The sequence below is a fragment of the Ricinus communis genome, chromosome 7 (assembly GCF_019578655.1).
Source record: "Ricinus communis isolate WT05 ecotype wild-type chromosome 7, ASM1957865v1, whole genome shotgun sequence".
Lineage (NCBI taxonomy): Eukaryota > Viridiplantae > Streptophyta > Magnoliopsida > Malpighiales > Euphorbiaceae > Ricinus > Ricinus communis.
This window is the reverse complement of record NC_063262.1, coordinates 19,994,409-20,011,908: the sequence shown is the minus strand read 5'-3', so window position 1 is coordinate 20,011,908 and position 17,500 is coordinate 19,994,409. Positions and strand designations below refer to the sequence as shown.

At 28.0% G+C, this 17,500-nt stretch overlaps 1 protein-coding gene and 1 long non-coding RNA gene across 3 annotated transcripts; one reads left to right on the top strand and one right to left on the bottom strand.

The window, feature by feature from the left end:
- Positions 1–5,774: 5,774 nt before the first annotated feature.
- Positions 5,775–6,701, bottom strand: LOC8264283. The gene has a single exon (XM_002529698.2). It carries the CDS (start codon positions 6,342–6,344, stop codon positions 5,775–5,777), a length of 570 nt encoding a protein of 189 aa, XP_002529744.1. The 5' UTR covers positions 6,345–6,701.
- A 5,123-nt stretch (positions 6,702–11,824) lies between these two features.
- LOC107262092 lies at positions 11,825–16,082 on the top strand. 2 transcript variants are annotated; one of them, XR_001535992.2, is made up of 4 exons: positions 11,825–12,623; positions 13,245–13,528; positions 15,484–15,740; positions 15,834–16,082. It is a non-coding gene; the product is annotated as an uncharacterized LOC107262092 (long non-coding RNA). The 2 variants fall into 2 exon arrangements; XR_001535993.2 differs by having other exon boundaries at positions 13,245–14,524.
- The last annotated feature ends 1,418 nt before the right edge of the window (positions 16,083–17,500 follow it).

Here is a 17,500-nt window from a genome sequence, read left to right as displayed (position 1 = left end):
GGATTATGAAGGCCACCGCTGCCTCTGATGTTGGTTGCTAAATGACCATTAATGTTGAAGATCTCTAGTCTAGGGTTTCATTAAGCTTAAAGAAGACAATGTAATTTGAGCTTAGTCTATTAATTGGGCTTCGGCTCCTCCCTATATTTGGGCTGTTAGTTGAAATGAATTTCATTTCTCTTGATAAAAAAGAAAAATTTAGAATTATTCTGTCATTGGACTAATCTCTACATCCATATCATATAACATATAGCCAAACTACGTAAGCGGCCATATGATTAGGGTTGAAATTTTATTTTATGAAAATCAGTTGGCTTTTTTATATGAATCTATGACTCAATTTTTCTAGCTATATATCATTTTATTTCTTTATACTTTTGCCATAATAGGTCGATTCTCCAATAGGATATAACCCTTTCTCCCCGATCAACTGAATTATACAATAGGCATCATGATAAGTTCATTCCCACAAAAATTCCACTTTATTGTAAATTCTCATCAAAGTACTTAAAAATACTCAAATTTACTGTTAATTAGCTCTTTAAATTCCCAGGACATGAAATACTATTTACTATGAACATCATACAGTGATCTTTCAAATAAAAATTGACTACTTAATGGCTTACCTAAAACCACATTGCCTTTTTGAAACAAGTTAAAAATGTGTTGCTCCATTGCCATTAAATCCCTGCAGTTTTGCAAGTGATAAACAGCCTGTTACGAATGTCATTTTTTCTTGAATTGTATACCTTGTAAGAAAAAAATGTCCAATTCATGATAATACTACACAAACCTAATAGCAGAGTCAACAAGGACATGTTCTCTCTTTCAATTAATCATTGAATGAAGAGGGTCTCTTCAGTTGTACTTTTTAATTGGAAATGTCAGCCTAAACTATATGATTGGAAAATCCTTCACCGGCACATGGATTTGTTAATGATCCTGCAAAATCTTCAATCAAGTCAAGTCAAGCTGTTGGAATGACTTTAGTTCTTTGTCCATTATATGGCTGAATTGTGTTTGTTTCCTCGAGTGAACACCCATATTATCTATTGAATATTAGTCCCCCCCCACATGGATACTCACAATCTAATGGTCAATGTATTCGGATACACGGCTAAATTGCAATTACCGTCCGTGAATTTTAGGGCTATTATCATTAGAGTCTCTAAACTTTAATTTATATTACTAAACTGTTTAAATTTAAATTCTAATATCACAAAAGTTTCTTATACCATTTTCTGACAGAGAGACTGTCAAAAAGCTGATATGGCTTAACACGTATAAAAAAAGTTTAATTTATTAATTTATTAATTATATTACATATCATTAATTGGACTAAAAATAAAAAATAAAAAATATATGAAATAAAATGTAATCTTTTTTATTTTGTCACTCAAACTTTAAAGCAAAATCTTTTTTTCATGTTCGGCGTTGTTAATATTATTGAATGAGAGAAAAAAAAATTAATAACTATCTACAAATCATCGTCTTTTTCAATAACAACTTATTTCATCCACTTTTTCTTCTAAGAAACCTCCTACTAAACATATTTCCACCAAAAATGAGAATTGTGAGAAAATGAAGGAAATAATTTTTTTTTATTATATTATATATATAAAGGATTATAATTGTAATATTAAATATTTAAAATTTATTTTTATTAGTATTTACTAATATATTTAATAACATTTTATTTAATTGCATTTTCTCTTACCAATTTTCACTCATTTTCAAACAGAAAGAATGAGCACTAATTTTTGCCTCTTTTCACCCACTTCTTTTCCAAACAAAGGATAAGGCTTAGGCCTTGTTTAGTTCTAGAAAATATTTTATGCTTTCATTTTCTAGTTTCCTTCTCCATTTCTTAGTTTTTGACTTATTTATTCTTTAAACTGAAAATAATTTCTTAAAAAAGGAGAAAAAGAAATGCATTTGACTTAATTCGTCAAATTTAAACTTGAAAATTACATATAATTGATCGCTGAAATAGAACTTATAATTGATCGCTGAAATAGAACATCATGTTTTCTATTTTGTCTCATTATTTTGTATTTTATAATAAATTTAAAAAATTAATAAATATAATTCTCTATTAGCAGTATAAATAGAGAGAATTTGAAAAATATCTTCAGTTTTATTTTTAAGAACAATTTTCAACTAAATATTAAAATCTATTTTCTAATTTTGTGGAGTAATTTTCTAGAAAACATGCTAAATTTTCCACAATTAAACCACCCCCTTAGAATCTTGAACTAAAGTTTGTCCTGCAATGAGCAAAATTACAGCTTTTTGAAGTTAAAGTTTGGGCTTTTTTTTTATTTCCTTTTAGAATCTGAATTGCTAAAAAATTCAAATTTCTTAACTCAGTTTTAGACTTGTCAAATTTATAATTTTTTATTTCAAAAAATTCTTTGTTTGCAAATAAAGGATTTGTAAGGATCGAGGGGATGGGAATATACAGCCACTTCAATCTAAAAATTACATCTGAAATAATATGTTTCCTTCTTTTTCTTTGATTTCAAAGTGGGTAACAATCACTTGACTAAGACTAGTTTGGCAATCAGACTTCCAATTCAAAATAAATGCTTTGCTAAATGAGGATTGCATGACAAGAATTCCTCCCATTCTATCTTGGACACATTTTAGTTATTATTGTTATAAAATGGAGCTCATATGGCTAATCAGTAGATAGTTAAAATGTTTGATAAAATTATATTAATTATTATAATTAGTATATTAAATAACTATAAGAGTTTATATATTTTTATATGTATTTTAATTTAATATTATTATCTCAATAATATAAATTAATAAAAATATAATAATTAATCTTATTTAATTCATTTTTATTTATTATTAAAATATTTATAAGAATTAATTTAAAAATAAGATAAAACTTTAAATACCATTAATACAAAAATTTCTACTTTCAAATATTATAATTATAAATATCTAAATTATTTAATTTTTAAGTATAATTTTAAAATAATAATTACTTTTTATGAATTATAATAAATTAATTATATGAGATTAAATTAAAATAAGTTACTATCAATATTTTTTAGGGATAATTAAAAATTTAGTATTTAACTTCTCAAATTTTTTTATTTTAGTTTTTGAATTTATTTATTCAATCAAATATCTGAACTTGCTAATTTATATATATTATAGTATTTTTTATAGATTCTAGAAGTTAAAATAATAATTTAATTTATTTTATACATGAAATGACTTAAATATTCTTATTCATCCTTACTTACAATTTTTTTTCTTCTTTTTTCTTCTTTTTTTATCTTTTTTATTTTCTATCAAATTCTCTTTTAGCACTAAAAGAATATTGGATAAAATTCTTTTAGTTTTTATTTATTTTAAAAAAAATTTACTCATCATCTTTTAATTCTTAAAAATTAGTTTTTTAGAAAACTTAATACCTTCTTCTTTCTCCGCTTATTGTTTTGAAGTGAAAGAATATATTTTATTTTATTTTTAGGTGAATACACAAAAATAAAAGAATAAATAAATGACATTTAATTTTATCAATTTTTATTTGAATGAAGCAGAAAAACTAAATAATTTTACTTTTTTCTTTTAATCTTTTGAGAAATAAATGAATTAAAAAAATATAGTGTTGAAAATCGATTAAAATAAAAAAATAAAAGAGAAAATAAAATAAATATGATATTATTTTAAAAGAGGGTATTTAAGTCAATTTACTATTTAAAGAGAGTCAAATAAACACTTTAACATGTAAAACCGACTAGAGATACTAACAGATTCAAATACTTAATTGAGCAAAAAAATAGTTTAGATACCGAAATAGAAAAAATAAAAAAGTTAAAACACCAAATTTGTAATTTTTCAATTTCTTATAAGAATAATATTATCTAAATAAATTAAAGAAATCATATCAGTTATTAATTTATAAAAAAAAATTTAAAATATAGCTGATAAAATCAGCAACTGATTGGAATGAATAAGCTGCTGCTAATTTTTAAATTTTACCAAACGGCTTTGATATAATTTTAGATAAAAACAACTACTAGCAATACAAAAACTCTAAATCAAACATCCTTATAATCTCATGAAAATTTATAAATAGATAAAGAGTTATTATAAGTTGGGAATATTGAATTTTAATATTATTCAATTAGTTTTATGTAAAATGAATTCTAACCCATTTACATGGCCACAGAAGTAGTTCAACCCAACAATTCCAAGACCCATAAAGAAACTCATATAAATTTTTACGGCTATTTCTATTCAGAAAAATGTAATTTTAAATATATTTATTAATTTGGAATTATGAGTTTAAAACATTAAATTTTAGATATATAAGTGTTAAATAATAAATACTTATCATTAATTAACTTGTAAGATTAATTCTATTTAGAAAAATTAATATTAAATAGATTCATTAATTTATTTTGTATTTGAAATATTAAATTCTGGATATACAAGTAGCAAATAATATAAAGTTAGAAATCATTTCAAAACCCTCATTAATTAAGTAACTTTTTGAATTAATTGTTTTAAATCCTGTCGATAATACGAATTTATACAATTGCTAATAAGAGTTATCTTACATATTCAAATTCACATTCCGTTTTAATATCCAAGTAAAATATATATGAATTTGAAATGTTTTATCCATCAAAACTCCCATGAGGAGGAAAAGTACAAGAAAATTATTTGCAAACTGTTTCTTGCAACAATAACTCTATGCAAGTACAGTATTTTCATCGGAATGAATTTCGATGTTTGCATATGAGATTCTTAAAGTGCAGCTGTTCCTGCCAGTACTTGCAAATTCTTTTAAGAATGTTTTATTCAGAATATGAATGGAAATGCATAGGGCATTAAGGTATCTGAATTAATATGTTTAAAATATATTTATTTAAATTTATTTTAAACCCATTTAATAATTTAACTTTATTATCAGTATTTGTTCTGAATTCAGTTAGTACTATTTGCATATTATTCAAATTTATCTAAATTTAATTAACTCATTTAATATATAAATATTAACAAAATTGTAAGATAAAAACTAAAATAATAAAATAATATATTATAATGAAACAAAACTACTAATTAAATAAAAAAATTGATAAAATCTAAATCAATCAAATTACTGAACCTATTGGCATAATTCCTAGTTCTCAGTGCGGAAAGATAGAAGCCATAAGACACTGGCTCTGTCTTCTTTTAAGTGTCATTATTGCCTATGAATAACGAACAAGAGCACTGTAAAACAGCTTGCCAATATCATGGCTATGATTAATTATTGTGTCTGAAGCACACATAGCAACACCAAACAAACAAAAAATTCATGAAGTATTCCCTCCCTACTGATATTGACACATTTTACTTCGACTCGCCAGACTGCCATAATAGGAATTAAAGAAGAAATAAATCAAAACACTTGCTAACTAAGTAAGGTTAAAACATGTGCTTCCCAATTAATCTATAATGTGCTTTCTCCTTTGCCACGAATTGCTTTAATTCCTATTCTATCTTCTTGTGCTTAGAAAAAGAACAAATTGGGTGTACTCGTCACGAGTTTAAACTTAATTAAATGAATAAAAAAAAAGACTAATATGAGAGTAATTATATATAAATAAATGATCTATGATTTGAGACGTATAGTTTTGCTATCAGAACTTATTATAAGCACAAAAATTCTATTGTCAGAATCAATATATAGGTACTGAATCAAGCTCTTTGATGCTTGTAAACACAACAAAATTGTAATCTAGCATAAAAACTATTAACAATTAAAGCTTGATCTTAGACTTGCAAGTGGACTGAATATCTCTGGAGTTTACAAACACAGAAATATAACACGTAGTAAAGGTAGTAGCATGCAAATTAAAGATCTTTAACACGCTCACTTTCCCATGTAAAACTGCAGTTGCGGTCATGTTCAAGTTCCCAAGCAAAAAGTCCCCAAAAAATTCAGGATTTGTCATTATCTTACCCGCCATTAAATCTGCAGAAGTTGTGATGTTAGTCTTAGAACGTGCAGGCACTAAATCTTCCGCAACAGGAATTTCCCCGACGACATCCCCACGATAATTAACATAACCCGTTGAGTTCCTGAACTTGAAGCTACCATAATTGGGATTGCCAATGGTAATGACCATGTCCATTGTCACATTAGATGTAATATTGGCGAGCTGCAGGTTTTCGAGACCCGAAGGATGCAGGAAGACCTGAGGGTCTTTGGGCTTGAAGATAGTAAATGCTAAAGATACGAAAACTACAGCTACAATGATCAAGAAAATCGCTGTTACGCCACAGAAAATCTTTAGGCCTCTACGTGAAGACCCTTTGCTATTCTCCATGCCTGTTAGATAAATCAAAAGCAGGTGCAGGTTGGTCTGGATGTTCTTGCCTTGAACAGAAGATTTAGAGTACGCAATCGATAAAAGCTGATGATGAATCAATAAAGCTTGTATTGGTGGGTTTTTATAGCAGAGTTTGTGGCGGTGTTAATTACTTCTATCTCAACCTATTCCTTCCAGGGCTAGGAATTCTGTTGAATGCTAAAACCTGATTAGAGGTGGTGTTGATCTAAAATTTCTAACTGCGCACTTCTATTTTAACTCACAATTCATAGGCTATTCCTGACATCAATTTTGGTTCGTTTCCAAATTTTAGGTGGAAAAGGAAAAGAAGATAAAAAGAAGAGAAGCCCGCGCGTTGAGAATGAGAGCCCAGTGCAGCAGCATGTATTTTGGGAAGTGTACTGGCCCGCCCCACATTACCAATGAAGCTCGTTTGATTAGATTGCCACCTTGATAGACTTTTAAAATGAAATTCAGAGGTGATGGCGGTGTAAAGGGAAAGAGATTTAATATTCTTGAATTCAAATAGCAACTACTCGTTTATCCACAGCTGTTGTTATTGTTTTGTTGGTAAATAATGATCTAAAATAAATTTATAAGAAAATTAATGTTTTTTAATATTCTATAATTATTTATTATAGTTTAAAAAATAATAATAATTCAAAATAATTTTAATAGATCTCTTTTAATAAAACTTTTAATATTATAAATTTTTTTAATACAATAAATGTAAAATCGTTTCTAAAATATTTATGTATTTATTTATCAACTTTACATAAGAATTACAAATATAATTGATGCTGTATTTTAGGTTAAAAATTATTATATAATCAGGAAACTAATTTTTTATTTGATATAAAATTAAAAGTATAATTGAAATATCATTTTTAGTATTAGAGTCAATTTGATTAGGAAAATAATTTATTAGTTAATATAATAATTATAAGCACGTCGATATAATATTTATGTATAGAAAATAATACACATATTAAAAGAAATTATATTTAAATTTATTGATTATATAATTAATAAGCTATTTTTAAGATTAAAGATCATTATATAATTTAAAACTAATTTAGTAAATAATATAATATTAAGGATATAACTAAAATGCTAAATCTAGGATTAGAATTATAATTTAATTAGAAAAATAATTTATTGCTTAATAAATTAATTATATAATAAAAATTAAAATTAAATATCATCATAATGCTATATATTAAAGATAAGTAAAATTTTGAAAGGAATTAGGATTTGAAGTTGGATGTGGAATAGGAAATCTAGTGAATTTTTGGAAGGGATTATCATTGGGATTGAAATTAAATGACGTAGAATTATTTTTAACTTGCAAAAATGTCATTAATCTAATTACTGAAAAAAGCACTTATTTGGCTTGTCGTTGTTTGTTACAAAGAGTTATTCTTAGGTCTAGACATTAAATATCATATTTTATTTCTTTCAAATTGATTGAGTTTTTATTATATTACAATAACCAATATTACAAGAAAATCATAGTTTAGCTATTAAATTTACCGATGAAATTACTTATTCAATGACCGTAGTACTGGTAGTGAATGAAAGATTATAATAAAAATCCTTGATATATTATCGTGAAAAATTTATAGATAATTATTTCGTAAAGATCATTATTTTCATCACTAAATAAAGCGCTTAAGAATAGCATGAATAATTAACGATGACAGAATTTTAATGATTTATCGACGACTTTTATAGAAAATTTTTTATTGCCAAATTAGACGCCATCTTTGCCAATGGAAAATCAATAATAAAATAAAATATTATTTATTTTTTATTTTGATATTTTTCGGTGATTTATTTTCCTCATTAAACTAATTCTAAAAGAATTATAAATTTTATTAATTATGAGGGAAATTAATTTATCACTAATTGTTTTTACTAAATTATGATAGAATCAAATTGTCATAAGTTATGTAAATTTGGAGAATAATTTTCCTTTAGGATTTGTTAAAATATTAAATAATAAAATTAAAATTATTGACAAAAATTTAGTTGGTAATTCATTGAGAATTTAAATTTTAAAGAAAAATTCCTTTCAAAGTTTCGTAAGAAATATTTAAAAATTAAAAATAAAATTATCTACAATTTTGTAGGTATTTAAAAAATCTAAAAGAATTCTATCAAAATTTTTATTTAAAATATTCACAGATAAAATTTTATCTATAAAACGTACGTAAATTACAGAAAAGACCAAACAAGAAATTTTCTTCTCTTCCTTCTTACTTTCCTTTACATCATAAACTCTTTTTTCTTACTTTCTATTTTTTTCATATTTTTTCTCTTTCGTACATGTTTATAATTTAGTTTATTTTATTTATTTCTTATTTAATTACCTTTTTATATTCTTTGTTTAGTTCTTATTAGCCATTCAATAGAAATTTATTTGAAAAATTCTTAGATTTAAGTGTTTTAATAGTTTTCTGAGCTTTTATACTTCATTATTCATATTTCTTTAACTTTCATTAATATGTATTAAAAAGATTACTAAATTTTTATCTTGAATTTAATTTATTTTAGTTTTTTCTTAATATTTCTTTATCTTATGCTTATGAAGTTTGATATGGATGGACTAGTACGTGAAAAGCTTGAAGATGATAGGCTTGATAAGGAGCAAGCAAGGAAAGCTAATGATGCTAAAGGTGGGCTAAGTTTCCATAATGCCCAATAACAAGAATTAGAGCCAAGAAGTTGCAACAAGCCTTAAATAGCTATATATAAGATTGGGCTAGCAATGAGAGTCCATTTGAACGCCTAAGATCCACAACTATTAAGGAGTATTAAGATTGGATTTTATTTACTCTATTGGAGGTCCAAGCCCATAAAAAACCAATTAAGGCCGAAATATGCTTATAGGCCTTGGTTTAATTTTATTCTTAAACATTAAGTTTATTTAAGGCAAATTAGTCTTTCTCTTATTAGTTGTCTTCTAGGGATTTGTTCCAAGTCTACTTAACTTGAACCAAGCCGTATGTTACAAGAAGTTTTGATTATTAATGATATTTTATTGTTCTAGCAACCTTTGCTTGATTTCTTGTATTCTTGTTGAATGCATTTAACACTTATCAAAGATTTGATATATCTTTGTGGCGTGCTAGGATAAAAGTTTAAAGAACTTAGTTTTTTTAAGTTCTAATTCTATTGATCAACTTTATAATATGATCTAGAGTGATTCTAGGATTTGATTCAATTTTTTAGTAGATTTCTATGTTAATGATATACGGGTTTATAACTATTAGAGTTTGTATGTTCTATTCTTAAAGGTTCTTAATATTTGGTATTAGAGCTTTGACTTTTGGAAATCAGATTGCGTATGCTAGTTTGTTTAAGGTATTAATTGTTTCTTTAAGTTTTTGTGAAGGTATTTTGGCTTCTTGGAGATCTAGGAATGGAGGTATGGTTGTGTTCTTGATTTACATTATTATTCTTATTTTGTGTAATTTCATATTCGGATCTGATAAGAAAAAGAAAAAAAAGTATCAAAAAAAGAAAGAAGAAAGGTATTAAAAGAAAATTGAATCTTGAAGGCTTCCTTGAATATCTTGATTTTCTTGAACTATCTTATGTGTTTTCTTGAAAATCTTAATTTTTGATTTATTTTTGAGTGTATGTAGGGGCTGATCTTGTTAATCTTAATTTTTGATTTATTTTTGAGTGTATGTAGGGGCTGATCTTGTTAATCACATTTTTTCTTAGTACTTAGGGTTAAAAAATAGTCCTAATCTAGGCAAACACAAGTTTTATATATTCTACGAAGAGGTGTAGCTACAAAGCAACTAATCCATTCAGTTTAGAGAGATAAGAGGATTTGGGCGGTAGATCTGATTATATTAACAACAAACTAACTTGAGAAGAGATTGAACTCTAAAAAATACAATCTCATATCCTAATTGCTTGCTGATTCCACGAATTTTCTCATTCTCTTCTTCTTTTTACTTATTCTTGAGCATTTGGGCAAAATTGAGAAAATTAGTGTGCAAGGGTTATTCACTTTTTAATCTAATCCTGTATTAATTAAACAACAGTCTTGAAGGTTTTATATTAATCTTGAAGCTTAAAATTAGGTTTTGGTTGCTGTTTGGTTAGAGAAAGAATATAAGAACTCGAATTGCAATCTTGCTTTCTTGGAGGTTTTCTTTCAATTTTTTTCTTCTAATTCTATTTTGTAGTGTTTTCTATTGTTTTCCTATGGTCTTTCATCATTCTTGATTGATTTAATTCTGTTGTAATATCAAAATTTTAAAAAATTAGCTGAATTGGGTATTTTGGATTCTTAATTGTTTTTCTTGACTCTTGAGTCTTAGTTTTTGTTTCTTTCACATGTGCATTGCATCTTTAGTGATTTTCATTAAGTTTGGTCAAGTCAAAGTTGTTTAGGGTGTATTTTCTTGATTAGGCTGAATTAGAGTTTTGATATTCTTGAATATATTTTCTTGATTTTTGCATGCTTTGAGTGTTTAATTCATATGTTCTTTGCTTCTTTAGTTGTTTTCTAGTGTTCTTGAATCATTAAAAGTGGTAGAGAGTATTTCTTTAAAAATTTCTGATTTGCTTCTTGCCTTGTTTTTTTATTTCCATTTTATATATTATGGCTTCTAGATAACTTTTTTATATGTCATTTGCTTCCTTTCGAGTTTCTTTAATCTTTGATTCCTAGTTTCTTGATCCGAACATAATCTTGATATTTTCTTGAATTCGTTTACTTTAATTAAGTATTTTAAGCTTGATTCTTGCGTGCTATAAAGAGAGTGATAAAATTTATAGTGATTCTTGATTCACACAAGAATATTCGAAAACAAGCTTGAGTGGTGTGAAGTTTAACTTTATGAGAATATAATTATTTGTATGAAACATGAATGAACATCCTCATTATTTAAGAGCAAACACGTGAGGGAGTGTGCGAGAACTTTAATTTTTGTTTATTTTTGTTTTATTGTATTTCTAACATTTTATTATAGCCATGCCAAGTGGTTTAAATGGTTGTAATGGTGGCAATGATAATGAGGCTAGGATACAACAACCTGCTATTCATTTGCCATAAATGCATGAAAATGAGAGATTACAACGAAACATAATTGGTTTGAATGAGAGGTTGGAAAGATTGGAGTTAGGTACAAGGGAGATGACTAGAACTATGAAGGCTAGCCAATTGCTTCTCATCAGAAAAACTATCACAATTAAAGAATATAATCAACCCATTTTTCCTACTTCAAATAGGCTTCAAGGTCAAATTTACCTGCAAAGTTAAGTATCCTAGGTTTGATATTACCTAGGTTTTGGTCAACATTATCATTAATATACCCATTACCACCATAATTGCTACCAACTCTACCCAAGTTAAGATTTCGCTAGCTCTTATACCCATACCATAATTGACACCAAATCCTCCTCTATCAGCTCCCATGAATGTAGGGTTACCATGATCCTCATAAAGTTAATCATAATATCTATAATTCCTAACAGGTTCCTGTCTATGATCTTCTTGCCCTACATCTACTCCAACATTGTGCCTATTACCATAATTCCCTCCAAGTGCGACAATTTGATTTAAAGACTTTAATACTTAAGGCAAGGTACAAAGAGTGTTGAAGATTACTTTAAGGAAATGAAGATGTTGATGACTAGGCTAGATTTAGTGGAGGATAGAGAAGTCATAATGGCATGTTCCCTTAGAGGATTAAACAAAGAAATTATTGATAGGGTTGAGTTACAACATTATGTGAAGATTGATGAGATGATGCACATTGCCATCAAAGTGAAAAAATAACTCAAATTGAAATTACCAGTAAAGAATGACTTCAAGGGCAATTCTAGTTTTGAACTAAATTGGAACAACTCTTGGAAAAGAGGTAAATAAGATGATAACAAATCTGTTTTGCAGGATAACAAAGTAAAAGGGAGTTCGGACACCAAAGTACAAATTAAACCTGAATGGAACAAAAGCAGAAGTAGAGACATTAAGTACTTTAAGTGTTTGTGAAATGGACATATTTTCTTCCTAATGTCCAAACAAGCGAGCTATGATGGTTAGAGAGTATGGCGAGATTGAATCCAAAAGTGAGGATAGTGACAATGAAGATAACAAAAATCCACAATTAGGAGATTGCAGTGATGATGGTGTTGAAGAGCCAATAAGGGGTGATCTTTTGGTTGTTAGGTGTACACTCAATGCACAAATGAAGGATAATGATATGTAACAGTAAATGGATAATATTTTCCATACTAAGTGCCATGTACAAGGTAAGACTTGTATCCTTATCATTGATAGTGGAAGTTGCACTAATATGCTAATGTTATAATGGTTAAAAAACTAGGATTGAACTTGATACCTCATCCTAGACCATATAGATTGCTATGAACTTACAATTTTGGTGAGATTAAAAAGAATAAGCAGGTTATTGTACCCTTCACAATAGGTAGATACACAGATGAGGTGCTATGTGATGTAGTGCCAATGCATGCATGCCATATCTTGTTAGGTAGACCGTGGCAATTAGATAGGAAAGCTCATCATGATGGCTTTCTTAATAGGTATAGTTTTATGAAGAATAGGGAGAAAAGTTACATTGACACCTCTTTCACCAAGGAATTGTACGATGACCAAAGTAAATTAGAAAAAAAAAAAGGGTTGACACTGAAAATGTCAAGCGTGTTATTGAACCACTCAAGAATGGTAAAGATAGTGGTAATCAATCAAGTGGGCAACCTAAATTGAAAAAATGTAGTTTATTGGCTAGGAAGTTGAGATTAGGCATGCATTGCATACTGATAGGGTAGTATTTTTATAACTTATAAGGATGTATATTTGAACACTGCTGACCTTGATTTTCCTTACCAAACATGTTTGGTAACCTTTTACAGGAGTTTGATGATTTTTTCCTGAAGATATGCCAATCAATTTACCACTAGAAAAGGGTATAGAACATAAAATCAACTTCGTGCCAGGGACTGCCACACTAAATAGACCAGCCTATCGAAGCAATCTCAAAAAAATAAAGGATTTTCAATGACAAGTGGATGAGCTAATAATAAAAGGGTATATGCGTGAGAGCTTGAGTCCTTGTGCAGTTCCAGTAATTTTAGTTCCAAAAAGGGATGGCACGTGGAGAATGTGTGTCGACTATCGTGCAATTAGCAAAATAACGGTAAAGTATCGTCATCCTATCCTAAGATTAAATGATATGCTTGATGAGCTACATAGTGCATGTCTTTTTACTAAGATAAATCACATTATCAGATTCACATGAAAACTAGGGATGAGTGAGAAACAGCTTTCAACACCAAATATAGTCTATATGAGTGGTTAGTTATATCATTTAGGTTAACAAATGCATCTAATACATTCATGAGATTAATGAATCATGTGTTGCATGAATTTCTTGGCAAATTTGTAGTTGTATATTTTGATGACATCTTAATTTATTCTAAGAATCTTGATGATCATATTTTTCATGTTAGATGTGTCTTAGATGTTCTTAAGAAGGAGAGGCTATTTGCCAATCTTAAAAAGTGTGGTCTTTGTTTAGATCGAGTCATTTTTATTAGTTTTGTAATTAGTTCTAATGGTTTAAAGGTTGATGAAGAAAAGGTTAAAGTTATCCAAGAATAGCCGACACCTCATAACATTAGCCAAGTTAGAAGTTTCCATGGTTTGGCTAGCTTTTATTGGCGGTTCATTAGGGACTTTAGTAGCTTAGCCGCACCATTAAATGAGATAGTTAAAAAAAATATTGGGTTTCATTAGGGTGATGCACAAGAATATGCATTTAATTTACTTAAAGATAAATTGTGTAATGCATCTTTATTGATTTTACCTAACTTTGATAAGATCTTTGAGATTGAGTGGGATGCTAGTGGCACTGAAGTTGGGGCTGTTTTGATGTGAGAGGGAAGACCCATATGTTACTTTAGTGAAAAATTGAATGGGGCAGCATTAAGGTACCTAATATATGATAAGGAGCTATATGCATTGGTTAGTGTATTGCAAACTTGGCAACATTATTTATGGCCCAAAGAGTTTGTAATGCACATAGATCATGAATCTTTGAAGCATCCTAAAGGGCAAGACAAGCTAAATTGAAGGCATGCAAAGTGGATGGAATTCATTGAGACCTTTCCATATGTGATCAAGCACAAGAAAAGTAAGAAAAATATGATTGCTAATGCTTTATCTTGGAAGTATGCACTTCTTAATTCTCTTGATTCTAAGTTATTGGGATTTGAGTATATAAAAGAATTGTATGTTGATGATTTAGATTTCAGCAAAGTGTACGGTATGTGTAATAATAGAGCTGCCTTTGATGATTCTATGTGTTTGAAGGATTTTTGTTTAAGAAAAATTGATTATGTGTGTGAAATTGCTTTTGCGTGTGTTATTTATTAAGGAGGCACATGGTGGCGGATGAACAAGTCACTTTGGGATAAGTAAGACCTATGATATTATTTTGGAGTATTTCTTTGGCGTGGCATGAAATGAGATATACAAAGGGTTTGTAATAAATGTGTTTTTTGCATGCCAGCTAAATCTAAATTGAAACCTCATGGCTTATATGCACCTTTACTTGTTCCTAACATGCCTTGGAGTGATTTGTCTATGGATTTTGTACTTGGTTTACCTAAAACCAGGAAGGGTAGAGATAACATATTTATTGTTGTGAATAGATTTAGTAAGATGGCTCATTTCATTCCTTGTTATAAAACAAATGATGCATATCATTGCTAATTGTTCTTTAGGGAAGTTGTGTGTTTTCATGTTGTACCTAAGGCCATTATTAGTGATAGGGATGTGAAATTTTTGAGTTTTTTTTAGCGTGTGTTGTGGGCTAAATTGGACACTAAGTTAGTGTTTTCTACTACTTGCCATCCACAAACAGATGGTCAAACTAAGGTAGTCAATAGAACCTTGGTGCAATTGCTTCGTGCTCTAATTTCTAGAAATCTTAAGTCTTGGAAAGATTTATTGCATATGTGGAATTTGCTTATAATATGGTTGTTCATAGCACTACACATACTTCATTATTCAAGATAATGTATGGCTTTAATCCTTTATCTCCAATTGATTTGATTCCTTTGTCTATTAATTAGCTTGTTAATATTGAAGGTATTTCCAAGGTAGATTTAGTGAAGAAGATGCACAAATAAGTGAAAGATAGGATTGAGAAGCAAAATGAAAGGATAGCCGAAAGGGTAAACAAAGGAAGAAAGAAAGTTTTGTTAAAGCCTGATGATTGGGTTTGGGTCCATTTTCGAAAAGAAAGGTATCCAAACTAAAGAAAGTCAAAATTGAGTCCAAGAGGTACTAGCCCTTTCAAGTTCTTGAGAAGATGAATGATAATGCATACAAGGTAGACTTATAAGGTGAGTATAATGTAAGTGGTAATTTTAATATTGCTGATCTAATTCCTTTTGATGTAAATGATGAGCTTGATTCATGAACCAATCATCCAAAAGAAGGAGGGAATGATACAGACGGGCTAGCATAAGAAAAGCTTGAAGATGATGGGCTTGAGGAGGAGTACGCAAGGAAAGCTAATGATGCTAAAGATGGCCTAAACTTGGCACAAGGCCCAACAACAAGGATTAGAGCCAAGAAGTTGCAACAAGCCTTAAATGGCTATACATAAAATTGGGCTAGCAAAAAGAGTCCATTTGAAGGCCCAAGATCCACAACTATTAAGGAGCATCAAGATTGGGATTTATTCACTCCAATATAAAGAACTAATTAAGGCCGAAATGTACTTTTAGGCATTGGTTTAGTTTTATTCTTAAATATTAGTTTATTTAGGGCAGATTAATCTTTCTCTTATTAGTTGTCTTCTAAGGTTTGTTTCAAGTCTATTTAACTTGAATCAAGTCGTATGTTACAGGAAGTTTTGATTATTAATGATATTTCATTGTTATAAGCAACCTTTGCTAGAATTCTTATATTCTTGTTGAATGCATTTAACATTTATCAAAGATTTAATCTATTTTTATGGCGTGCTAGGATTAGGGTTTAAAGAACTTAGTTTTTTTTTTAAGTTCTAATTCTATGATCAACTTTATAATATTGATATAGAGTGATTCTAGAATTTGATTTAATTTGTTAGTGGGTTTCTAGGTTAGTGATATACAGTTTATTATATTCCTAAAGGACCTTAACAAAGTTTTTAGCTCTCAAATTTTCTTTTCTTATGCTTATTAAGTTTTTAGCTCTCATACTTCCTCCCCCGTCTCTTTTTACACACAAACATTTAGATTTTATTTATTAATTTTTAGTTTCAAAATATAATTTAATATTAATAAATATAAGTTTTGTTTAAGATTACTAATTAATTTTATACTCTCTTCATTTTCTTACTTTCATATTTATCCTAAAAATTTTAATTTAAAAAAATATAAATATATTTGTTTTTTTTAAAAAAAAAACTAACTTTGTCTACGAATTACATGTGAAATTTTTATTTTTGTAGAAAATATTATCCACATGTATTATTTATTTTTAAAAAGTATTTAAGAATTACTAATAGATTATTAACTTATTTTTTATTTTTGGAAAGATATTTACAATTACTGATGGATGACTCACTAGTATTTTTATTTTCAAAATATATTATAAAATTCTCCACTAATTAGTGGTAAACTCATAAAAATAATAAAAATTTATTGAAGGATCAATAAATTTCTTTAAAATTATTAATAATTTATAGATGGATTACTGATAAAAAATTTATCGCCAAATTGTCTCCTTTAAAAATATTAGAGATATTTTATTGGTAAGTAAATAGCGATTTACAAATAAAATCAGTAATTACATATTGTTTATTTTTCATTAGTAAATATTTTATTGACAATCATACTGCATACTTTTTGTAGCTGCCAGTAATTTGCAATTGTCAGTAATTCATCGATAAATGCGAGGGCATTTTTCAAACTGCAAATGGACCTTTAAAGATCTTTAATCTTCAAGGTCATGATTTATCGCAAAGAATACTGAGTTCTCATGGTTACGACTGAACCTTTGGTCGTACGGCATGCCTAAGTCGCGAAGACTTTTATTCTTTTATTAAATTAAGAAGTTTTAAAGTCTTAAGGGATCCTATTATGAGGGCTATAATACTCTTTTTTTTGTTCTTTTA

What these genes read in the sequence shown, in the direction of transcription:
- LOC8264283 (XM_002529698.2), bottom strand. Translation starts at nt 6,344, where the DNA reads ATGGAGAATAGCAAAGGGTCTTCACGTAGAGGCCTAAAGATTTTCTGT.